The 24,830-nt window shown below is 50.7% G+C and overlaps 1 protein-coding gene and 1 pseudogene across 2 annotated transcripts; one reads left to right on the forward strand and one right to left on the reverse strand.

Annotated features, from left to right (window-relative positions):
- Positions 1–230: 230 nt before the first annotated feature.
- LOC148777592 (28S rRNA/ribosome and sororin micro-cofactor pseudogene) lies at positions 231–812 on the reverse strand (annotated as a pseudogene).
- Positions 813–2,920: 2,108 nt separating this feature from the next.
- Positions 2,921–24,108, forward strand: ENDOU (endonuclease, poly(U) specific). Of its 2 annotated transcripts, XM_055396290.2 has the most exons (13): positions 2,921–3,149; positions 3,841–3,952; positions 5,912–5,979; positions 6,295–6,449; positions 11,463–11,585; positions 14,361–14,432; positions 14,977–15,111; positions 15,770–15,941; positions 16,800–16,999; positions 20,183–20,296; positions 20,915–21,021; positions 21,752–21,894; positions 23,025–24,108. In XM_055396290.2, the coding sequence occupies exons 3-13, from the start codon at positions 5,933–5,935 to the stop codon at positions 23,143–23,145; spliced, it is 1,389 nt and encodes a 462-aa protein (XP_055252265.2). In that variant the 5' UTR covers positions 2,921–3,149; positions 3,841–3,952; positions 5,912–5,932; the 3' UTR covers positions 23,146–24,108. The 2 variants fall into 2 exon arrangements, with proteins under 2 accessions (XP_055252265.2, XP_055252266.2); XM_055396291.2 differs by lacking the exon at positions 11,463–11,585 and having other exon boundaries at positions 2,922–3,149.
- Positions 24,109–24,830: the final 722 nt, after the last annotated feature.

Raw genomic sequence — 24,830 nt, forward strand, 5'->3', positions numbered from 1 at the left:
CAACGCTCGGACTCTGTTACAAATAGAGTTGTCTGCTTGGAGCTGCTCCCCGATCTTTTTTCTCTACCCTCTTCTTTCAGTACATCCCTGCAGAGCAGATCAATAGGCTGTTAGCGAAGAGGAATCTGTAGGGAGTGGAAAGGAGCAACGGTTTCTCCTAAGTCCTCTGAAACAAGCTTCAAGTCCTCCTGGTTCCCCTTGAGAATCTTCTGGTGGAAGAGCTGTGAGATCTAGCTCTTATGTTCAAGGTCCTCTGTGTCTGGAGGGCTTTTGTCTTCTTTTTTGATTTGGGCTGTGGGCTTCCCAGGGGGTAAAGAACTCACCTGCCAAAGCAGGAGATGTAAGAGACATGGGTTCCATCACTGGGTTGGGAAGATCTCCTGGAGGAGGGCATGGCAACCCACTCCAGTATTCTTGCTTGGAGAATCCCATGAACAGGGGAGCCTGGTGGGCTGCAGTCCATGGGGTCGCAAAGAGTGAAGCAGCCTAGTATGCAAGCACTAGTCCTGGCTGGCTTTGGAGGGGCTTCCACTTTCCTAGCCGCTTTCTCCTTCTGGGCAAGCTGGCTCTGCTGGGGGAGCCTTCCGTGCCTCTTCCCACACAGTAATGTTGGCCCGCGCACTGGGCACCCGCTTCTTGAGGTGGTTCCACATGATCAGCCCTTCGTCTGTCACAGCCCCAACCACGTGGTGCGTCAGTCTCCGCTCCAGGTAAAACACCAGCGCCCGCTTGAACAGCTGCTTCTTCAGCTCCATTCACAGCCTGTTGATCTTTCCTCCAGGGGGGCACCCATGGCCGTGCTTTGAGGCCATACCTATTTTTTTCTTAAAAGCACACACTTCCCTGGTCTTGCTATGTGCCTGACACTGTTTTAGGACTTTGCAAATATTGACTCATTCAGTCCCACAACCTGTCCTGTAAGGTATTCTTACGAGGAGAAACCAAGGCACAGAGAGGTCAGGGAACTCGCCCAGGGTTGTACAGCAGGTGACTGGCAGAGCTGGGATTCAAACCCAGGCGGCCTGCCTTAGAACCAGTGGACTCAGCATGGTGTCCTGCTGGCTTCAGTCCGAGCTTTTGGTGCACTCTGCCCGTCGTCCTGTATGACGCTGAGAACTCACCCACGGTCCGCTTGGCTTGGCGTAATGGAGCGCACGCTCAGATGAACGAGGAAGGGGCAAACTGCCCATCATTCAACTACCTCAGCACAGTAATTATGAAAATTTTGCCAGATAGCAGATCTCCATGCCATGGGTCGGGAACTGCTCCTGCCAGTCCTGTCATCGTCTCTGTGAGGACAGAGCAGCTGGCGGTGCCAACACGCCTGGGGCGAGAGGTGGGCAGGGTGCCTTATGCCTGCACCTGGTTCCTGGTCGGCCCCCGCCCAGCTCTCTGCCTTGATCTTGCCCTTGCTCACTCCCCTGCTGTCTCTCCAAGCCTCCTTATCCCTGTCTGCTGTCTCATCCACCTCTCTTTGTTCCCATCTGTGTCCCCAGACCTCTCCGAAGCCACTGGGGTTCGAGGACGTGAAAAAGTTTTATTTTACAGTCACTAGCAAGCAGTATAAAGCAAACATTAGCACATTTGGCAAAAAGTGCAGGCAGCTGATTATTTGGGATTCTAAAAAGCAGCATAAAGTTAATGACCTACACGGTGGATTCAGAATTTGCTGGAATCCTGAGTTCTAGCCAGTCCCTGCACTGGCTGCCCCTTTGCAGTGGTGGTGGCAAGGAGTGGTTTGGGGCTTTGGGTCCCCCGAGGTTTCCATTAGTCCCAGATGAAAATAGTGTTTGCTATGACAAAACAACTACAAAGTGAATCCATATGCCCATGAGCCCTCCCACACTCTCCCCCAGGACCGATTCTGGACCCTTCAGAGCTACTGGAGGAAGCCACTTGCTCTGTTTTGTCATCATCTTCCCTTGGGCCTTTATCACAGTGAGGCTGGAAGGCTCACTCTGCTCATTCATTCACTGCTCATTCACTGATTCATTGGTGGTCCCAGGCACAAGCTGACCATAATCTAATACTCACTGGGTGGGCAATACAGAGCAGTAGAGGGGACCCACGAGGGAGAGTTCCTAGATCAAGGAATTTCAGAGGCCAGCTGAAGAAACAGCCCGTATGGATGAAGAGTTAAATGGCAGGGCAGCGGTTAACCCCCACTCCATTGGCAGCTCGGTCTATCAGAGGTGATGTGTTTCAAAGGCACATGTGACAAAGAGCAAGAACTGAGCCCACGGGCAGGAGTGGAGGAAGAAGTCAGGCTTTGTGGAAGGGTGGATTTGCTCTGGGGCTGGCGGATGAGTAGGAGATGGACAGCAGATGAGTCGGGGGGAGGGCATTCCAGGCAGAGTACCAGGATGTGGCGTAGCCAGTAGAACCAGATTTACAGCTTGGGTCCATCACAGTACGAATGGGCCAGGTGGCATGTCTGACGAATATGCCTAGGGCTGGTGGTGAATGTGATGCTGAATGTCAAGGATGCCCGTGAACTTAAAAAAAAAAAAAATTCCTGGAAACCCAATTGTGGTACACAGCATGCAAATCAGTGTGGGAGAAAACCACACATGGAGCCATTCTAAGACACTCTCCGTAAGAGGAAACTACAGATTAATGTGGCCCACAAGTAATGAGGTGGGGTCTGCCATCCTGGGGGCACTCCCAGGTCACAGTTGGGGGGAGGCTGGAGATCCAGCATCTTCTGGTGCCAGGGTCCCCTCAGTAAGTGACTCCAGGCCTCACCTGTGCTGAGCCAGCTGCAGGGTCCATCCAGACTCTGGTCCTGGGCTGCAGTGATTCGGCCTTGGTTTCAGAGAGGACAAGGGAGGTGGAACAGGCTTGTCTGGACATATATCTCCTGTCTGTCCCATAGCCAGTCTGTCCTGTAGCCTGTTGGTCCTGACAGATTGTTTGGAAGCCCAGAGATGAATGTGGTCTACTTCAAACAGTGGCCTAATGCTGGGACTTCCCTGTCTTCCATCCCAGCAGAAACCTGTGTGTTCTCAGAAGTTTCTAGACCAGTCTGCACCCTGCCAGTCCAGGATCAGCACAGCAGCAGCCATAAAGTGAGCACCAGTGAATACCTGCCGCAGGAATTCCCGCTCCGCACACGGCTACAGATGACAGTCTCCTGGATTCTTGCCCAGGTGGCTTCACCCTCTCCTGGCCCTCCAAACCCCGTCAGAGGCCACAGCTGCACCCTCTCCTGGCTTCCTGATGTGGAGGTGCCTCTGCTGGGATCTCATCATGGGTAGACTAGCCACAAGCACCTGTTGCCACCTTCTTCCCACTTGGGTCTCTGGGACCCAGCCTCCTGGGACTCCCACTTGCTAGCTGGCCCCCACAAGGCCCTTGGGAAGCCCACATGAGGACCTACCTGGGGGAGAACTTGGAAGAAGCAGCAATGTTGTCTGTCCAGGAAGAGAAAGCTGTCTGAAATACAGCCTAATGTGTCTTTCTCTACACATGTATATAAGTGCATCTGTGAGGCATCCTTATGTGAACGTACAGATGTATGTTCATATATTGGCTGAATGGATTTTTCCTACTGTCCTATTGACTTTTGTCCACGTCAGCAGGTCTTGGGATTTGGGATTTGGGAATCAGATCTGGGAAGGGGGGAGAGGGTGGGATCCCTTGGCACCAGAGACCCTCCTGTGGAGGCAGAGTGATGGTTTAGAGTTGTTTAGGGCATTGCAACATCATATGGGAAGTGGAACCAGATGACCATGGAGGTCCATTTAATCCCAATGAATGTGATCTCAGACCACTTTGCATAGCAACTCAGACATAATTAAGTGATTGCTGATTTTTTTTTTTTTCTTTCCATATGGCAAGGCATACAGGATCCTAGTTTCCAGAGCAGGGGTCAAACCCATGCTCCCTACAGTGGAGCCACGGAATCTTAACCACTGGACTGTCAGGAAGTGCCTGCTGATGTCTTTTAAAGGTTGGTGTTTAAGGCACATCTCCCAACCTTTCTGTGCCTCAGTTTCTTCACCTGTAAAATGAGGGTAACGATGGTACCCGGGGCTTCCCTGTGGCTCGGATGGTAAAGAATCTGCTTGCGATGTAGGAGACGTGGGTTTGATCCCTGGGCTGGGAAGATCCCCTGGAGGAGGGCATGGCAGCCCACTCCAGTATTCTTGCCTGGAGAATTCTATAGACTGAGGAATCTGGTGGGCTGCACACAACAATAGTACCTCTAAAGGACTGCAGTGAGCGAGGAGGGACCAGCACGGGGGCAGCTCTTCATGGGTGACACGTGATACGTGCTCGGTCAATGTTGGCGGTTGTTGTTAAGGTCGACCCCATCAGCACACTGGCCCTGAGGGGTCAGTTTCAGTGGTCTCCCAGCTCCCAGCCTTGCCCCTGACCTGAAACTCCCCTGATGGAAGGAAGTGCTCCCATGCTTGAAGCTCCATCTCATAGTCTGTTCAGCTGGACATCAGGGCAACCCCGGCCAGACCCCACGCCCACCCTGAGAGCTTTGGCCTTACCCAGGGTCCACCCAGCTGGGCCCCTGGAAGGGACAGACCATCCAGTCCCAAACTCTGAAGCTCCATTGCTTCCTCCCTAACGCTAACCCTAACCCTAGGTCCTAAGGGACTCTCTCCTTTAATCCCTAAACTAACTGGTGTCTATGTCCCTGTGGTGCCAGTTCAGGGAGGGCGAGTACTCTGGCTGGCTGGCGAAGGCTTAGCTCCTGCTTTCCGACTGTGCAAAGGACATTTATGCAAACAAAGGACTCCTACTCCCTTTAACCGGACTTCCTGGAGAGAAGGGCGAGGCTTACTCCTTATTGTGTTCCTGGTGCGAGTCCCTTACAAAGTAGCTTGCCCCAGGCTGCCCGCTCCATCCCCAAGGGTCCACAGTTTGGTCTCACCTCCACACAGGGAGGTTTGGGGGATTCTCCTTAACTCACTGCAACTGCCCACCCCAGGGCATGGGCAGGAAGGTTGAAAATTAGAATCTGAGAACTTAGAAGGGATCATTAGCTATAACCCCGTGGTTGTTTCAAAGATAGGAAAATTGAAGTTGAGAGAGAGGAAGTTTCCACTGTTAAAAAGCACTTGTTGAGGAGGATGTGCTTGCCTTGACTCTACCACAGGAAAAATTACTGCAGTGTGGTCTCAACTGTTCATCAGTTTTGGTTTTTCCTGTGAGACTTTTCTTTTTTGAGACAGCTGAGAATCTCCATGCAGGGCTCTTTCTGGAAAGGGCATTTTACTTAGAAGATTTTACTTTTATTAGGAGGGGAGAACTTGGAAGCTCTTTGTTGCTGCATCTCTGCCCTTGGGCCTGGGATGATGGGAGCCCTGAGAGCCTTGTGTCTTGCGGGGGTTGGTCCATGGGGGAGAGGAATGTAACAGGGATGACGGATGAAGGAAGAGAGGAAGGACGGTCCTTCGGCAGCCTTTAAGAGGCCTCTTGCCCTCCCCAGCCTCATAAACCTGGAACTTGGGGGAACCTAAAACAGGTAAAACCTGAGATGCTGACTCAGTAAGAGAGGCCCGTTTACAGATGTTTCAAGGATGAGGCAGCTATATGCAGCTTGATGTAGTAACAGCAGCACTTGTTTCTGACCCATGCCTCCTAGACCACTCCTTCTGGTGCCCCAAACCTTGGTTGGTGGTGGTGGTGTAATCGCTAAGTCGTGTCTGACTCTTGCGACCCCATGGACTGTAGCTTGCCAGGTTCCTCTGTCTATGGCATTCTCTAGGCAGGAATACTGGAGTGGGTTGCCACTTCCTTCTCTAGGGGATCTTTCCAACCCAGGAATCGAACCCCACGTCTCCTGCATTGCAGGCAGATTCTTTATCCACTGAGCTATCAGGGAAGCCCAAAGCTTGCTTGAGCACTTACTGTTTGTCTAACACATAATGATCTTTTCACTATACTCCTCAAGCTGAGCACCCGGAGTTCAAAGATGGAGCCAGTCATAGCCCCTTGGAAGGTCAGGCCCTTGGCTTTCAGGTAGGTGGATGTTTAGAGGATATCACCCAGAGACAAGCCCATGAGTTCTCCTCACCTGGACAGAGAACCCCCCATCTAGGCCCGAGTTGCTGTGCCTGCTTACATGGCCTATTTTCTAAGCTACGAACAGCTAGCATTACCTGTTCTAAACATCTGGTGTTACCGGCCTCCTTAGTCACTTTGCCTCTGGCTTCAAACAGCCGTCAGACCCCACCCCCTTGCCGCCTCCTTCCATCTGGGGTCCCTCCCTCGCCTTTTTTCCTTCCCAAAAGGAGCTGGAGGCACCAGATCCACAAGGTCTGATGTCTTTAAAAGGATCAGCTTGGGCCAGAAGGCTCATTTGGGAGCTGTGACATTCACGTTGACGCTAGTCAAAGTCCACCAGCCATCTCCTTTTGGCCTCCGACTGGACACCATGAGGGCCTGTGTCCCCCTGACAGTGGCCATGCTCTGTGGCCTGACCTGGGCTGGTAAGTCGCTACTGGTGGGGATGACAGGAGTCCTGCAGAGAGCTGGGAGACTTGCGGGGGAGAGCGTGAGGGTAGTGAGATAAGGGAGGGCCAGCTCTGTCCAAAAGCCTTGGACCCCCAGACCAGGCCTGGTCTGAGGCAGGAGTTGCCTCTGGAGTAGACTGGGCTGTGTGAAGGGAGCCGCAGGACTGATGGGCCAGGGACACCTTGGAAGACAAGCCCCAAACAACCCTTAGTCCAGCTTGACTGGATTTCACCAAGGTTTTGCTTTCCAAGGCCACCATATGGTGTGAAGCTGGACTGTGACCGACGGGGTTTGCATGGCCTGGCCGCCCTTGGTCACTTCCTCTGCTACCTGGGTGAGGGGTGAGTTGTCTGGGTGGGACTTTTCCCCACGAAGCTAGGTGGTGGGCGGGGTCCAGGGATAGAGCCCCCAACCAGGAGGCAGGCCGCGTGGTCAGAGGACTCCGTCTCGTCCCTGGCAGAGGACCTAAAGTGGAGAAAGATCCAGGCCCCCAGGGGCTAGTGGTGCAGGGAAGGGACCAGTGCTGAGGATGGGAACACGCTCCTGTTCAGCAAGGGCAGGTGCCGGTGCTGGCGTGTTAACCGGTGGTTACTGGGTGAGCAGGGAGAGTGCCAAGGGAGGGGGCTGAGCTGAGGGGTGTGGGGGACTCCTTCTCTGCCCAGAGGAGAAAGAATCCGAGCTTGATACCCATTGCACCCCACCAGGGTGTTCCTACACAGGACTGTCGTAAGGATTAAATAAGACAATATATCAGAAGCACCCTACATGGAATGATATCTCAAAGAATTGGGTCTTTGATTATAATTGTGATTATAAATTGTCATTTATCATTCAGTCGTGTCTGACTCTTTGTGACCCCATGGACTATAGGCCACCAGGCTCCTCTCTCCATGGGATTTCTCAGGCAAGAATACCAGAGCGGGGTGCTACTTCCTTCTCCAGGGGATCTTCCTGACCCAGGGATTGAACCTGAGTCTCTTGCATTGGCAGGCAGATTCTTTACCCCTGAGCCACCAGGGAAGCCCATAATGTAAATACATATAAAATAATTTATATTTTACCTGTATTATAATGTATTAGTCATATTCATATGATATAATAACTTTATTTACATAAAATAATTTCTATAAATACAGAATTTAGTCTTGGAATCATTTCCCCTGAGGTTTTGGGTGAGGAGACCGCCAAAGAAACTAAATGAAAAGACTTTGGAGAGGGATGTCATTCCCAGGCCTCCCCACTGGCGGGGATGCTGTACCTCCACGCCTGCACACATGGCAGAGCAGCGGGCCCGGGTGGTGCAGAGCTCGTGGTAGAGAGTGAGGGAGGGTGGAGGGCTTCAGGGTTAGTGTGAAGCAGTGGCCGTAGGGTTGGGGCATCCCAGTCTCAGGAGATGAGAGCAACTGGAGGCATTTGGTCCCTGGGGGATATTCCTGAGGGCAGACACAACAGTGGCTTCAGAAAGGCAAGGTGGAGCCCTTGCCCCTGGAGATGGTGGTCTGGTCCTGCTGCAGGACTGATGGAGAAGTCAGGGTCCAGTGGGTGATGCCTCCTTTTTTCCTAAAGTGGGAAAAGGGCTCGGTTCTTGTCTGTCTTCTGCCAACATCTCAGAACTTAGATGCGAGTATGAATAGCATGGGGGCCAGTCTTAGGTCCTCAGTTATTTCAAGTGAATTGACGCTGGTAGTGAATCATCTTGGTGGGCTAGATCTCCATGGAAACAGCACCTGGGGCCCCCAGAGAAGCACAGTTGTAGGATTCCCTAAACATCAGAGGGGCGGAGCGCTGTCATATAGGGGATACCCAGGCTCGGGACCAAGTTTCTTGATGGGCAGAATGGATAGGGGGTGGGCATTCTGGCACATTTGAGTTTTGGAGTGTTTAGAGAAATTTAGCATTTCATGTAGGGATTGTTGGCCGGGGGTGGGGGGTGGGTGTTGTTGATGAGCTCTGTGAAGGTAAAGAAAGGTCAAAATAGAGTAAGAAAAAAAAAAGAGAGAGAGAGATGGGCAAGAGGGTTACTGGAGCAGTGATTTGGGTGCCTGGCTGATGAGCGAGGTGTACACAGAGGGTTTGTGTGGATCAGAGCTGCGGCTGGGAGCACTGGAGTGAGTAGTCATGGTGACTGGTCCCCAGAGGGTCCCCAGAATAGATATAGCAGAGAGGCCTATGAGGAGAAGTCGCTCCCACCCTCCCCATCCCCTCACACCCCGAGGCCCTCTTAAAGCAGATGGTCAGGTTTACAGGGAAGTGTAAAGGATCTCTGGCCCGGGGTTTCCAGTGACGACAAAGCTCTTGAATAGAGATGAAAGAGTTCACTCAGCCAGGGCCAGTGCGGGGTGTCCTCCTGAGCTCCACAGAGCTGACCATTCACTTGCAGCTCTTCTCAACTGGCGCCAGCTGCTGGACTGGAGTGAATTCCTTCCTTGGACTCTGCTGATCTGGCCCATTTAAGAAGGTTGTCCTGATTTGTCTGAGTTCTCTCCCTTTGGATTCTGGGTGTACTGCCAGGCTAACTGAGCAGGCAGCTGACACAGCCTTCCTCCTGCGCTGAAAACTTCTCCTTAAGTTCTTTGCATGTGGACTCCAAGGGAGCATCACTTAAGATTCAGGGGGCGTTCCCCTGGGCTTGGAGGGACGAGTGGCCTTGACCCTGTCTTCTCTAGGGACGATTCACTGGCTCTGCCTTTCTGGCCACTTTGGAGGCCCTTTATGTGAAGTTGCCTCAGAACCTGGGTTAACCTTGACATGATGTAAAGAACCTCTTTGATGTAAAGAACACAGACCCATAGTGATGATGTCAGCTAGAAACTGTCAGCCCAAGGGATGGCCTGGCTGAAACCCAGGGAGGCAGTCGGCTAGATCAGGCATGTAGACAGGGAAGACTGCTCCAGCCAGTCTGGACGCTTACCACCTTGAAGATGGGCCTGGAATGCTGACCGCTTATTTATCCAACACGTACATGGTGTTACTAATGTGTCTTGCAATGTCCTAAGTGCTTTACAAAAATTAACTCGTTGAATTTCTTATGAATATTCTATGAGATGGGCTCCATTACTGTCACACTTTTACAGAGAAGGAGCCTGGGGCACAGCAGGTAAAATAACTTGCCTGAGAACACAAGCTAGAAAGCAACAGAACTAGAATTCTGGCCTCGAGCAGTTTGGTGCCAGAGTCTGGGTTCTTGGCCTCTCTGCTGTGTCACCCTCACTGGAACAGTGTAAGCCCTAATCCCAAACCAGTAACCCAGCCCATAGCCCTCATCTCCACCTCCACCCTAAGTGATGCTATACCTGTGTGAAACAGTAGCCACGACCAAACCCCAAATCTTATCTAAGGCAAAATTGGGATTTATTTCTCCTCTCCTGGTCGTGACACATTCTTCAACTCTGAATGTGGTTTTAGACTTGCTCCTCATTCCTTATTCCAAACAGCAACGCAAAATTGTTATTTTACCGGTAATTAACTCAAGCCCAAATCCTAACTGTAGCTCTTCATCTAAACCTAACAAGCCCCATTGCTGGCCCAAATTAGGTTTAAGTTTCTTCATTCATACAAATTCCAGTGTTAACTGTGACTCTGACTCTGATCTTGACATTCTCTGTAACCCACAGCCTGACCCTAAACCCAGAACCCACTAAATCCAAACCTCAGGAACCTCAAGTGGAAACAAAGGCTGTGTTCTCACCCTTAAAGCCTAGAGTGGAAGGAAAGAGAGTGCAGCCAGCTTGACCTGGCTCACCCCGCTTCTACTGTCTTTGCTGTGGTGGGCTTGTTTTTTTTAGCAGTGGTGGTGGGTTTGTACCATTTCTTTCAAAATTTCTTGCCTTATGCCCTTGCGACCAAAAGCTTGCTTCTGCAAGTCATTTGGCTAGAGCAAGGGATGTGGTCTGTGGTTGCATAATGGATCTTGTTCCAAAGCCCAGTTCTCACCCACACCCACCTCAGTCCCCACCCTGAACAAAACTAATCCAAACACATTCCCAAGACTAGAAGGGACAGAAAGCTGTAACAAGTGGGGAAGCAGGTTTAGAGAGACCAGGCTAAGGGGAGGGAAGAACAAAGAAGCAGAAGATGTAAAAGGGACAGGATGAGAGGCAGGGCGTGAGTCACGGGGAGAGGACAGGTTGGGTCTTTAGGACAACGTGACCCACCATCCTCAGCGTGACAGGGGAATGATGATCTCTGGGCCAAGCCCAGCCCTCAGACCTCTTTCTTTGGTCTCTCTTAATTTTTAAAATTGGAAAATTTACATAAAAATGAAGACTTCTCTTAAAAAAAAAACTGGAGGCTCTGGCAACACTCAGCCTGCATCCCAAATGGCAACAATTGGCTGGAGCTGCTGGTGGCTGCCAGTCTCAGGCAAGGCATTGTTTCCGAGTCTGTCACAGTTCCCACCTCTTTCTATTGCCTCCCTGCTCTTGACTCGTTTGTGTTACAGGTCTAGCTCCTGTAACATCTGAGTTTGTGGTCCTGGACTATATTATGCGGAGAAGGCAATGGCACCCCACTCCAGTACTCTTGCCTGGAAAATCCCATGGATGGAAGAGCCTGGAAAGCTGCAGTCCATGGAGTTGCTAAGAGTCGGACAAGACTGATCGACTTCACTTTCACTTTTACTTTTCACTTTCATGCATCGGAGAAGGAAATGGCAACCCACTCCAGTGTTCTTGCCTGGAAAATCCCAGGGACGGGGGAGCCTGGTAGGCTGCTGTCTATGGGGTCATACAGAGTCAGACACGACTGAAGTGACTTAGCAGCAGCAGCAGCAGCAATAGTCAGTGGGTGGTGGGTGATGTCTGGTGGGCAGTGGGGGTGAGGCTCTTGTTCATAGGAGGCTGTGTGTGTACATCTCCCTGGCAGCTAGTGATGACCTTTCCTGCCAGATAAGTCCCCGGTCCCTGCCTGTGAACCTGCCTGCAGAGGGTACCATTATGAGCAGAGTAGGATCCTCAAGGAGCTGAGTCTGTGCCCTTTACTGACCATAGGCAAAAGGGAGTCATGCGCATCTCGCTGTAATGAGAGATTTGACCGGGATGCTGTCTGCCAGTGTGACCGCCGGTGTCCCCGGCACAGGGACTGCTGTGAAGACTATGAGCAGCTGTGTACAGGTGAGCCTCCTTGTGGGGTGAAGGGTCTGTCAGGTACAGCAGGCCAGGCCATGACCACATCTAGCCTGCTTGAGGGACTGCCGGCCAGGATGTCCAACTATCCAGAGCAGGGTTCCAGACTGATCACGGTGCTCAAAGGACCTGAAGAGGATTAGGATGTCCCCAACATAAGACCCCAACTTAAAATAGAAGTCATTTACCTGGAACATCTGTCTGAACTATTAGGATTAATATCTGGAAAGTTTAAGGAATTTAAAAAAAAGTGAAAAGATGAAAATATCATTTTAGCATATATGACATTTCCAATTATTATTTGCAAAAGTAAACAAATGGTAGTGAACTTTCCCAACTTGCACGCCACCAGGAAGACCACATGGTGTCAATGACCATCACAATTCACACCACTCTTCCTATCACAGGGCTTCTCTGGTGGCTCAGACGGTAAAGAATCTGCTTGCAATATGGAAGCCTCAGGTTTGATCCCTGGGTTGGGAAGATCCCCTGGAGAGGGGAGTGGCTATCCATTCCAGTATTCTTGCCTGGGGATGCCCATCGACAGAGGAGCCTGGCAGAATACAATCCATGAGGTCAAAGAGTTGGACACAACTGAGCGGTTAACACTTTCACTTTTCCTATCACGAGTGGACTGAGTGGCTGCACATCATTCCTAGGCCAAGGGTTAAGCAGGACAAGTACCACCCTCAAAAGCCTGTTGCTCTGCTATTCCAACTACCCATTTTTAAATTTGAAAAACTCATTTTGAATAATTCCCTTATTTTGATGCTTCCAATGTTTTAGACACCTAGGTAAATGGTCTTCTGCTAAGTTTCTGTCCAATCATATGCCCCGACTCCCAGCTTGGAAAACATGGTCACTGAAGCCATGGTACCTAAGGGCCAGCTGCATATGGTTGTGTGTGTTGTGTCCTGCACCAGAGCCTCTGATTGAGAAGGCAAGCTGAACCAAAGTTGAATCTGTATCCTTCTCGCTAAGCCACATGTCTTGGTGAAGAGCTGTGTCTGCTGAGAGATAGGATTACTTTCTCCTAATTTGACCAAGTGTGGTCTCTGCTGACCCAGCCATGAGCCCTCAGAGGTGCTTCCATCCTAAGGAACACTAATTCGATTTACACAAAAACACCAGTGGACTAGCAGCTCTGCTGTCAGGTCCAGGCAGGGAAACCCAGGCCCAGAGCTCAGTGCCAGAATCAGACCCAGGCTTTCTCTGCTGCTCTGTGCCCCATTCAGCAGACACAGGGTGGCTTGTTCACCGTGGACCATCAGCCTGCCATTCCAACACACTCAGCTTAGCAACCATATCATCCCTGTCCCTTATGTGCAACTCAGAGCCGTTTTCGTATAGAAAAAATATTATAAATGATGGTTGAGACCCTAGATTAGCTCACAGAAATCTATTCAGCATAAAGTGTGGCCGTGTTAAGAACCCTGTGGATTGTCAGCATTAACACAGGCTGGCAGAAAGCAAGTGATTGGACATGTTTGTTGACAGTGAATAACCTGCCCCATGGTTCTGATGGGCTTCCCAGGTGGTGCTAGTGCTAAAGAACCCGTCTGCCAACGTAGGAGACTTAGGAGACGCGGGTTCGATCCCTAAATGGGGAAGATCCCCTGGAGGAGGGTGTGGCAACCCACTCCAGGATTCTTGCCTGGAGAATCCCACAGACAGAGGAGCCTGGTGGGCTGCAGTCCATGGGGTGGCAGAGTTGGACACGACTGAAGCGACTGAGCACACAGACATGGGTCTGACGGTAGTAAGCCACACTGTGTGGTGAACACAGTAACAGATTCTGAAGCACTTTGTAACGGTGTGGGCTTTGAGCGGTGGGCAAGGGGTGGAATTTATTCCACTCTGTGATGAGAGAGGCGCTCAGAGTCCCCAGGTCATGCCTTCCTCGTCCTCCCCACCCCCACTCCATCCTCTGCAGAGAGCCCAGGCTGCAGTCCATCTGCTTGCATGCGAGGGGGTGGGGCACTGAAGGAATGGGCTTTTCTGAACGCCCTTCCCCCAAACGCAGCCTTTGTGGCCATTGTCAAGTGCAACTGTGAAGAAAGAAGGGAAGTTGGTAACTCAGGGAACAGTTCTTATTCCCTGAGGCCTGGGAGAAGTTCACCCTTGACCCTGGGAGTTATTATAGGTAAGGGATGTTTCTAAGTGACGGCCTTGTCATTTAGGGGATTCAAGCCTATCCATCTATCAATTTATATTGAAGAAAATCATACCAACCTCAGAGTTTTCATCCTAGAAGGGACCACTTTTTGTCCTCACTCCCGTTTTTACGGATGAGCACACTGAATACCAGGCTTCCCTGGTGGGTGGCTCGGTGGTAAAGAGATGCAGGAGATGTGGGTTCGATCCCTGGGTTGGGAAGATCCCCTGGGAAGAAATGGTAACCCACTCCAGTATCCTTGCCTGGAAAATTCTATGGACAGCAGAGCCTGGTGGGCCACAGTCCACAGGGATGCAAAAGAGTCGGAGACAGCTTAGTGACTGAACAACAACACTGCATACCAGAAGGGTAAATGGTGAGGAAGGTCATGCCTGGGGATGTTCTTTCATGTTTTAGAATGGTTTTCAATCCCGCTCTGTCTCACAGTTTCTATTTTTCTCCTCCTTCACCTGGCACTTGTTTATTGCACCCAAGCCCCTGTTTTGTAATTTTTTCCACTGCACATGCTTGGTTGGGAGGACTGAGAACCAGGGATAGAGGAGGCCCCCCTTGGGAATGACTGGTGACTTCACTTCTCTGACCTACAGCTGAAGAGAATCCCAAAGAACCAGAGCCATTCCTGGAGCTGGAGGAGGAGACGGAGGGCGCCCCGGCTAGCAGTGAGTCTGCCTCTGCACTGGGGGGCCTTTGGGAAAGGACAAGGGACACGGGATGGGCAAGGAGAGGTCAGCCATGTCAACAGCAATAGGCCCGGGCCTAAGCCAGCCAGGACCCCAAATCTAGCACCTAGAGGTGGTGAGGGGCTCACTGGACTCTTGAGGCCTGGGCAGGAGGAAGCCCTGGGGGCCTCAGTGAGCTGAGGGGAGGGTAGGCAGGAAAGAGTCTGAAGCCTGCAAGAGGGAGAGGGAGGGTTAAGAGATTTCTTTTTTTTTTTAGAGAGGGAATATTATAAAAACAACAGGCCAGAAAGGAGAGTTCAGCATCAGAAAGGACTTCCTGACTGTGAAGGGTGTGCACCAATTAAGCTTGTTTGTTTTCCTTCCCCAGAGTTCTTTAATAGGAAGCAGGAGAGCGAGGCTGGTAGGGGGTGGGGAATAGGGGGCTGGCAGTGGGGGTGGGGTGGGGGAGGGGGCATGGCCTGGCCGCTGACACAACAGAGCGACCCCTAGAGGTCTGCTCAGGACACACCTCCTATCTTCTCAGGCTTGTACTTGGCACCCAACTCCTGCCGGGGCCGCTGTCTGGAGGCCTTCAACAAGCACCACCCATGCCACTGCAATGCCCGCTGCCCAGAGTTTGGAAACTGCTGCGAGGATTTTGAGAGCCTGTGTGGCCATGGTCAGTCTCCCGCTCCCTTTAGCATAGCCCTGGAGGCAGAGGGACTCTCTAGAGCAATGGTTCTCCAAGCATGGCCCCTGGACCAGTAGCATGAGCTATTGGGAATTTATTAGAAGTGGAAGCTCTAGGGCTCAGCCCAGATCCACAGAATCAGAAACTCTGGGGTGGGGCCCACCGATATGTTTTCACAAACCCTCCAGATGATCCTGGTGCTTGCCAGCGTGCAAAAACCTTCCTAGTGGCAAGGGACCATGTGGGTATTTTGTGATAAGTGTAAAGATCTTTTAGGCTCTTGGGGTTTCTCTGGGTGGCTCAGACGGTTAAGAATCTGCCTGCAATGCAGGAGCCCTGGGTTCGATCCCTGGGTTGGGAAGGTCCCCTGGAGAAGAAATGGCTACCCACTCCAGTACTCTTGCCTGGGAATTCCACAGACAGAGGACCCTGGTGGGCTACAGTCCATGGGGTCGCAAAGAGTTGGACACAACTGAGGGACTAACAGGCTTTAGGCCACTGCCCTGCAGTCACTAGGACGCCTGACTGCAGCCCCCTCCCCTGATGCTGGCTTCTGGAAGGTACCCGAGAGGGGATGTTCGCAGATAGCTACCTGCCCCCTGGCCTCCATCGAGCTCTGAGATACCCCTCCCCCAATTCCTCCCAGAGGGCTTCTCCCACAGCAGCGATGCCATAACCAAGGAAGAACTGCAGAGTGTCTCTGAGAAGATCTACAGGGCAGATACCAACAAAGCCCGGAAAGAAGACATCGTTCTCAACAGCCAAAACTGCATCTCGCCCTCAGAGACCAGAGACCAAGTAGACCGCTGCCCAGAGCCGTGAGTTCCCTGACGCCTCTTCCAGCAAAGTCTCTCCCCGAATTTTGCCTCCTTTGGTGCCTCAGCTCTTTTCTCCTAAGGCTGCTGCTGCTAAGTCACTTCAGTCGTGTCCGACTCTGTGTGACCCCATAGACGGAAGCCCACCGGGCTCCCCCTTCCCTGGGATTCTCCAGGCAAGAACACTGGAGTGGGTTGCCATTTCCTTCTCCAATGTGTGAAAGTGAAAAGTGAAAGTGAAGTCGCTCAGTCATGTCTGACCCTTAGCAACCCCATGGACTGCAGCCTACCAGGCTCCTCCATCCATGGGATTTTCTAGGCAAGAGTACTGGAGTGGCTTGCCATTGCCTTCTCCTAAGGCAGGTAGGATCAAAGGCAGAGGGGAAACCGGTTATCTGGAGACAGATAAAGCCATCCTGAGGGCCTGTGGGGATCCATGTGGGAGGGTTTCTGAGGTTTCCCAGGTGGCACTAGTGGTAAAGAACCTGTCTGCCAGTGCAAAAGACTTAAGAGATGTGGGTTCTATACCTGGGTTGGAGAAGGAAGTGGCAACCCACTCCAGTATTCTTGCTTGGAGAATCCCATGGACAGAGGAGCCTGGAAGGCTACAGTCCACAGGGTTGCAAAGGGTCAGACATGATAGAAGCAACTTAGGATGGGTGGACTGGCTGAGAATAGAACTGACCTTCCAAGAGATGAAGTGGAGAAAAGAATGACCTCATGCATTGTCCCCAAGAGTATCTGAGGGCCCCACTCTGCCTCTGCACCCAACCCTCACATGCCTGCCCTGCATCTGGACATTCTGGAGTGTTTCTGCTCCATGTCCAGGCCTCTCACTGGGCCTCCCTTTACCTCCCCCAGGCTCTTCACATATGTCAATGAGAAGCTCTTCTCTAAGCCGACCTATGCTGCCTTCATCAACCTCCTCAACAATTACCAAAGGACCACGGGCCGTGGAGAGCACTTCACAGCCCAGGAGCTGGCTGAGCAGGACACCTTCCTCAGAGAGATCATGAAGACGGCCGTCATGAAGGAACTCTACGGCTTTCTCCACCAGCAGAGTGAGTGAGGCAGTGAGGCCTCCCCCTAGGCCCGTGAGGGAGGCCATGCCGAGGGCTCGGGGTGCGCCTGCCAGGGACGGGGCTCCATGATGGGCAGGTTAAGAGATCACCTGGGAGGAGGCAGGGAAGGGGTCGGAGAGAGGAGCCCGTGGACTCCAGCAGGAGCTGAAGAAACCTCTGCCTGGCTTGGGAATCATCCTGTCTTTTAACCTGATCTCAGCACCAGGGGGCTTCCCTGGTGGCTCAGACGGCAAAGAATCTGCCCGCAATGAAGGAAACGGTTCTATCCCTGGGTTGGGAAGAACTCCTGGAGAAGGGAATGGCAAGCCACTCCAGTATTCTTGCCTGGAGAATCCCACGGACAGAGGAACCTGGTGCGCTACAGTCCATGGGGTCGCAAAGAGTGGACACAACTGAGCGGCTAACACTTTCTTTCTTTAAGCCACCTCATTTATCCCCCACGCGTATTTCTGTCTCAGGCTTCACTGCAGGCTGTGAGTCCCCCCGCACCACCGCCAGGGGACTTCTCTGCCCCCTCAGTGGACCCCAGACTCAGCACCATTTTCCAGGCACAAAGAGTCCCTGTATCTGCTCCCTTCTCAGGCACTAAGTCCAGGAAGGAGGCTGGCCCACTTCACTTTTTTTTTTTTTTGCTGGGGAAGCAGCAACAGAAGATCAACAAAGGTTCAGAGTAGGAAGTTTTACGGGGAAGGGTTCTGGCTGGAACGATTCCAATAGAGATAGATTTGAATCAGACCAAAAATGGTTTGGGCCTCAGGGCTTCTTGGCATGAGGTGTGTTTGTTAGTGTCCTCTGAATTCCTTCCCTGAACTCCAGGAAGCTGGGCCTGGCCTGGGGGAGGCTCCAGCCAGGTCGTCCCTTGCTGGCAGGGGGGACGGCCTCTGCTCAGACACTGCATTCCATCCTCGGGTGGCCTGGTTAAGTTAGTAACACTGTTTTTAGGTAAAGCCAGCGACGCACGAGCAAACCCTAGGAAGAGGGCGTGATCCTGCACTGCCCCCTGGTGTTCTCTTTGTGGTAAACACGCGAGAGGATTTTGGAGGTGGAGACAGCCCTCCTGTAGGCTCCTCCGCTACTCACCCGGTCTTCCCTTTTCTCCCTATCCAAATCCCACTTCTCCTTAAAGTTCTAGTTCACATTCTACCTCGTTATGAACCTGCACTCGCCGCAGCTTGCAGCAAGGGTTTGGACTCTGTCTTAAAATACCCTTGGAGCAGAGAGACTTGGTTTCACTTGCTAATGAAGCATGTGACCTTGGGCCCCTTGACCCTTGGACCCTGTCTGAGCATCCCCAGTGGGATCTTGGGAAACTGATGCATGTAAAGTACTCAGTGAAAAGCAGTCGTCATTAAGATTGTGAAACTGTACTGTTACATCATATATTTTTATTTTTTAAACTAATTTTTATTGGAGTATAGTTGCTTTAAAATGTAGTGTTGGTTTCTACTGTACAGCAAAGTGAATCAACTATATGGTATGTTATGTATTTTTAGTCTTGTTTTCCAGCTATGTTTTAAGTCCTTGAAAGGAGGGAATATGTCTGGTACATCTTCTATGTCCCCTCTCGCAATTCTAGGCAGTAAACCGTTGGTATTTGATGGCTCCCTAATTCAGACCCCCAGCCCTGACCTTTCCTTTGGGTCTCACCGGCCTTTTTGACATCTCCACTTGCCTAACTGGCATCTACTCAGAGCTTAGTATAAAGAGAACTCACAGTTCCTGCCTCTTCCTCCAGACAGACCTGCTCCCTTCTCAGTCTTCCCCATCTCATTAATAGTTCCATAATTCATCCAGTTGCTTGTGCCCAAAGCCCAGGAGGTATATTTGACTCTTCTTTTATGTCACCACTTTCCATCCCCATTTCCTCCACCAGGAATTGTTGTTGTTGTTCAGTTGCTAAGTCTTGTCCGACTATGTGATCCTATGAACTGCAGTACACCAGGCTTCCCTGTCCTTCACCATCTCCTGGAGTTTGTTTGGCTTATGCCCACTGAGCCAGTGATGCCATCCAACCTTCTCATCCTCTGCTGCCTTTCTCCTCCTGCCCTCAACCTTTCCCAGGATCAGGGTCTTTTCCAGTGAGTCAGCTCTCCATATCAAGTGGCCAAATTATTGGGGCTTCAGCATCAGTCCTTCCAATGGATATTCAGGGTTGACTTCCTTTAGGATTGACTGGTTGGATCTCCTTGCGGTCCAAGGGACTCTCAAAAGTCTTCTCCAGCACCACAATTCAAAGGCATCAATTCTTTGGTGCTCAGCCTTCTTTATGGTCCATCTCTCACATCTGTACATGACTACTGGAAAAGCCATAGCTTTGACTATACGGACCTTTGCTGGCAAAGTGATGTCTCTGCTTTTGAATATGTTGTCTGGATTTGTCATAACTTTTCTTTCAAGGAGTGAGCGTCTTTTAATTTCATGGCTGCAGTGACTGTTGGCAGTGATTTTGGAGTCCAAGCCTGATACCACTCTGACATGAAGAATCAATGTGAGAACTGAAAGCAGTTAAAACAGTGCCAGGCACATAGAACACAGTAAAATACTTTGGTTATTATTACTGTCTGACCAAGCTCCAACCCTCGTATGCTGACTTCTGACGGCCTCTCAGACTCCCTCTCCCACCACTCTCCCCTCTTGCTCGCTGTGCTCCCCTGCATAGACTCTCAGCTCTTTGAACACCAAGTTCAAGGCGTCCTGGAGCCTTTGCACCTGCTGTTTCTTCTACGTGTAAGAATCTTTCTCCCAGGTCTTCGTATAGCTGACTCCTTATCTTTCGCATCTCTGATTAGTGCCTTCTCAGAGAGGCCTTTCTGGCTTTCGAGAAGAGCACCCCATCCCCACCTCCAGTCATCATGGGATAATATCCTTTATTTTCTTCATAGCACTTATCTGAAATCATTCTGTTTATTTGTTTATCGTTTGTTTCCTCCACTGGAATGTAAACTATAAAGTCAGGGATGTTGTCCTTGTGATTCCCGGCTGAATCCTCAGCCTTCAGGTCTGGGCCTGGCGCAAGACAGGTGCCCCAAAGATAATTGCTAAACAAACAGCTGACTACATTTGTTGGCTGAACCACCTGCCAGTTGGGACAGCTGGCCCTTCCTTGCTTTCCAAGACCTGGCCCCGCCTTCCCTTCTGAGTCCTCTGTGCTCCTCTCCCCAGACCGCTACAGCTCGGAACAGGAGTTCGTCAGTGACCTAAAAAACATGTGGTTTGGGCTGTATTCCAGAAGCAAAGAAGAGAGGGACTCAAGTGGCTTTGAGCACGTCTTCTCAGGTGGGATTACTCTGCTTGGGAAGAAAGAGGTGGAGGGATGCAGAGGGACGCTTCCCTCAGGCATGGGGCAGTGTCCACACTGATGAGTCAGCAGCTATACCAGCTCGCAGGCCAAGAGGGAGGGGACTGAGGAGCCATTCTTGAGGACCGGTCTCTTCTGGAGTATCTGAGGGAGAAAGAAGCCCAGATACTGGGGCTCCCAATGCGCACACATAGAAAGGGAGATGCCTTTGAGGCCATGGTTGTCTACCTCTCAATGGTCCTCTGCTTCCAGCGCTTGGCCAGTTGCTTCCCAAGAAGACCATGTTCTTTTCCTGCACTGCCACACCCCACCAAGCTCCCACCAAAACTGGCTTGTTCCTAGGAAATGGCTAGAGGATCTTAGATTGATCCGGGGTCATCCAGGGGAAGAAACTCTCCCCAGGGCTTGAGCTGAAATGGTGGTCGGGGTAGGGGGGAGCTTCCTGAGCTGAGAGTTAGGGATGTGAGGGACTCCAGGAAGCTGGGGTGGACATTCTAGGAGTCAGAGACTAGAGAAGGGGGACAGCCTTGGCATGGGAGTAGGGAAAGAGGTAGGAGGGGAGGCCCAGATCACCCACCTTGTTCTCTTTATCATAGGTGAAGTCAAAAAAGGCAAGGTGACTGGCTTCCATAACTGGATCCGTTTCTACATGCAGGAGAAGGAGGGCATGGTGGACTATTACAGCCACATCTATGATGGGCCTGTGAGTACTGATCCTGACCTCAAAGGCTGGAAAAACCTTGTTAGCACCCAGACTTTCTGTCCTCATTCTGCACTCTGAACAGGCAGGCTTGTCTCTCACCCTGACCCTCTTGGCAGCCTGTCCGGGATTGTGAATATGACTTTCCTATTTGCTGGAAAGTAGGTTTATCCAGCCAGCATGCTTCCACACAGTCAGCGCTCCCGAGGTGCAGGGGGCAGGAGGAGAGAGAGGGCATCCTCTGTGGATGGGAGAGTGTAGGAGGGGAGGATTCTCAGATAGGAAAATCAAAGATATGCAATTACCAGCTGCCTGAATTTCCTCAGCATGTGGAGTCAGCTGAAGTTTCAGTCTGGCTAGTGTGAGTTAAATTTCTTATATTTTTATAAACCTTTGCTGTTCTAAGTCTCGAAACAATTTGGGGACACTAAACTGTCTTCCTCTTCCACGTGTGAAGGCTACTGAGAACAGTTATGTCCCTGCTCCCCTGGCAATGGGCACATGGATTCTGACTCTGGCCTTCCTGGGAGAAGTGAGATGGTGGTTCCAGACAGAGGGTCTGAGTAGAACTGAGACACCTTATCAGGCAGACTGCTTCCTTTGTTTATTGAGAGAATCTACTCTCCCCAGAAAGCTCACATGGGCCCCCACGGCCCCTGACACACCCTGGCCACCCGCCTCTGACTGCACTGGGGCACTCACCAGACCCTCTTTGCCATCCTTCTCTCTGCAGTGGGATTCTTACCCTGACGTGCTGGCCATGCAGTTCAACTGGGATGGGTACTACAAGGAAGTGGGCTCAGCTTTCATTGGCAGCAGCCCCGAGTTTGAGTTTGCGCTCTACTCCCTGTGCTTCATCGCCAGGCCAGGCAAAGTGTAAGTCTGGTGGCCCAGGAGGGTGTGGGCAAATCACTGCTCTGGGGCTCAGTTTCCTCTCTTGGATTGTGAAGCTGTTGATGAGATCAGTCACATGGCTGGCAACCTTCATCCCAGCAACACATCTACGTCCCCTCCTTTCCCAAGTGCAATCTTACCCAGGAGCTTAACGTATCAAACAGTTAGACACGGAACTGCCCTGGGGCTGCAAGCCTCTCTAGACTTCGTAGGTAGTACTAGCAGTAAAGAACCCAGCTGCCAATGCAGGAGACGTGGGTTCAATTTCTGGGTTGGGAAGATTCCTGGAAGAGGGCATGACAGCCGACTTCGGTATGCTTGCCTGGAACATCCCATGGACAGTGGAACCTGGCTGGCTACAGTCCATAGGATTGTGAAGAGTTGGACATGACTGAAGTGACTGAACATGCACACAAGCCTCCCTCTTTGGCCCCTGAGGCTGCTTGGGGGAACCCTGGAGCCCCAGAGAGCACAGTTGGAAACCAGGGGTCTCATCTTCTCTAACATTTGAGGACTCTGGGTCCAACCACTTCTGAAACTCTAAGCAAACATTTCATTTCTGGGGGTTTCAGCTCTAGAACTAGATTTGAGAATATTCCTCTAGGAAAGATGAGAATCAATATTCTTTAAGAAGACAGAAAATAAGGCAGATTTTGAAAGGGCGCTCTGCATGTGGGGAGCTGGAGGCAGTGGCTGAAGCAAGCTGTGGCAGCTCCCTTAAAGGATAAGACAGGGTGGAGCCTTCTGCATGGGCTAAACTCAATCCTTCCAGCCTGGAGAAGGAGGTGGAGTGAAGCTGCTGTTGCTAAGTCGCTTCAGTCGTGTCCGACTCTGTGTGACCCCATAGACGGAAGCCCACCAGGCTGCCCCGTCCCTGGGATTCTCCAGGCAAGAACACTGGAGTGGGTTGCCATTTCCTACTCCAATGTGTGAAAGTGAAAAGTGAAAGTGAAGTCGCTCAGTCATGTCTGACCCTTAGCGACCCCACGGACTGCAGCCCACCAGGCTGCCCCGTCCCTGGGAGTCTCCAGGCAAGAACACTGGAGTGGGTTGCCATTTCCTACTCCATGGAGTGAAGCAAGTCCCTATTATTTGGTGATCTCTCCCCACAGGTGCCAGTTAAGCCTGGGTGGACATCCCTTGGCCATCCAGACCTATACCTGGAACAAATCAACCTATGGAAATGGCAAGAAATACATCGCAACAGCCTATGTGGTGTCCTCCACCCATTAGAGCTTCAAGCCAGAAAGGCGTATGAGGGCAGTGAGAGGTCTTGTAGGACTGAGATGCTATTTGCTCTGCACTGGAGGGTATGGGATTAGAGGAGACAAGAAGGAATTCCCCAATCCAGAAACGTTCCTATGGGAAAGAAGGAAAATATACAAGTTAGAAAAACAGTCAAATCTTTGTCCTCTAGCACTTGGGGAATAGAAAGTTGGGACCCTCCATAGCTCTTTGCCCTGAAGGGAGATGGAATCCTGAAGAAGTCCTTGACTTCTCCAGGCCTCATGTTTCCACTTCCTCTTCTGGGGGTTGGTAAGAAGGCAAACCTGATGCTATTTTTACTGTGAAGACATTTTCAATTGTTCTTAGGAAGAACGGCTGATAGAAATCCCAGATTACCATAATGGCTGTGTACACAGCGCTGCAAACTGTAATCACCCCTGTACTGGGGCTTCAAAGAAATCAGGCCATGGAGATCAAGGGCAGGTATTTGGTTACATCCTCTAAGGAATGTAAGAAGACCCTCTAAGAACAGGGTCTGCGAGAGGGTAAGGGCTGATGCAATGAGCAGGCTGGAGAGGGAGTAGACTCCTCCAGGCCTGATTTTTTTTTTTTGCAGCTAGGTAACTGCATCAAGAAACTTCTTATTTGTAGATATTAAGTGCAGTTACAGAACTGAATTTTGATCCCAAAGAGTTTGTAGAAGAGTTTCCCTCATAGGAGAAAGATTCTACAACAGAAGAAGAAAGGAACCTATAGTTTGGTATCTCTAACATAATTATCTTAAGTCTCATTCAGCAGCCAAAATTTGCATAAGCTCCAAAATGAAAGACAGGGAAACTAGGGCTCCCTATTTCAACTTCAATCATGCATTTCTCCCCTAACTGCACTGGGGACCAGATGCTGTCCCACAGAGCAAGGCTTTAGAGTCTTGCGTCTCCAATTAAAGTCATTTAAGAAAACTTGAAATCTGTCTCGTCTTTGTATATGGTCCCCTTGAACTGCTTGGGGAAAGAGTGTCAAAGAAGAAATAAGTGAAGATAAAACTTTTATTTTATGATTCTTAAATGATCTAACAGATAACAGTTTATTCAAGATAATAATAGCAACAATGTCTTCGATTATATAAACTTACCTGTGACAGGTAACAGGGACAGAGGAAGGAATTACTTTGTCATTATAAAGCACTCACACTATCCATATAGTGGCACAGCGTTAGTTCAAAGTGGGCATGGATCAGTTGTAAATGTATATTGCAAACTATGGCAACCACTATAGAAGTTAAAAATATGTATAACTGACATGCTAAGAAAGGAAAGAAAATAAAATTATATAAAATACTCAAAAGCATAAAAGGCAGGAAAAGAGTAGAAGACATAATTAGGAACAAAGAACAAGGGCAACAAACAGAAGACTAATGCATATGGTAGGTGTTAACCCAGCTATGTCAGTAATCACTTTGAATGTCAATGTTCTACATGTACGAATTAAAAAACAGAGATTGTCTGGTGAATCAGAAACTGAGACCTAACTATGTCATCTCAGGAAATCCACTTTAAAATGGATAGAGGAAAATATACCATGATAATTCTAATCAAAAGAAAGATCAAACCTGTACACCCTCAGTTGGAAGTGCAGGGTCTTAACCACTGGATTGCCAGGGAAGTCCCTAACAGCAAAGGCACAATCCATGA

Source organism: Moschus berezovskii, chromosome 6 (genome assembly GCF_049115385.1).
Source record: "Moschus berezovskii isolate FMDL1 chromosome 6, NW_MosBer_1.0, whole genome shotgun sequence".
NCBI lineage: Eukaryota > Metazoa > Chordata > Mammalia > Artiodactyla > Moschidae > Moschus > Moschus berezovskii.

Bases quoted from the DNA above. Each gene is read 5' to 3' on its own strand.
- ENDOU (XM_055396290.2), top strand. From the start codon at position 5,933: ATGGAGCCAGTCATAGCCCCTTGGAAGGTCAGGCCCTTGGCTTTCAG. The intron at 5,980-6,294 runs GTAGGTGGATGT...TGTCTTTAAAAG, and splicing joins GTCAGGCCCTTGGCTTTCAG to GATCAGCTTGGGCCAGAAGG. The intron at 11,586-14,360 runs GTGAGCCTCCTT...TCTGACCTACAG, and splicing joins CTATGAGCAGCTGTGTACAG to CTGAAGAGAATCCCAAAGAA.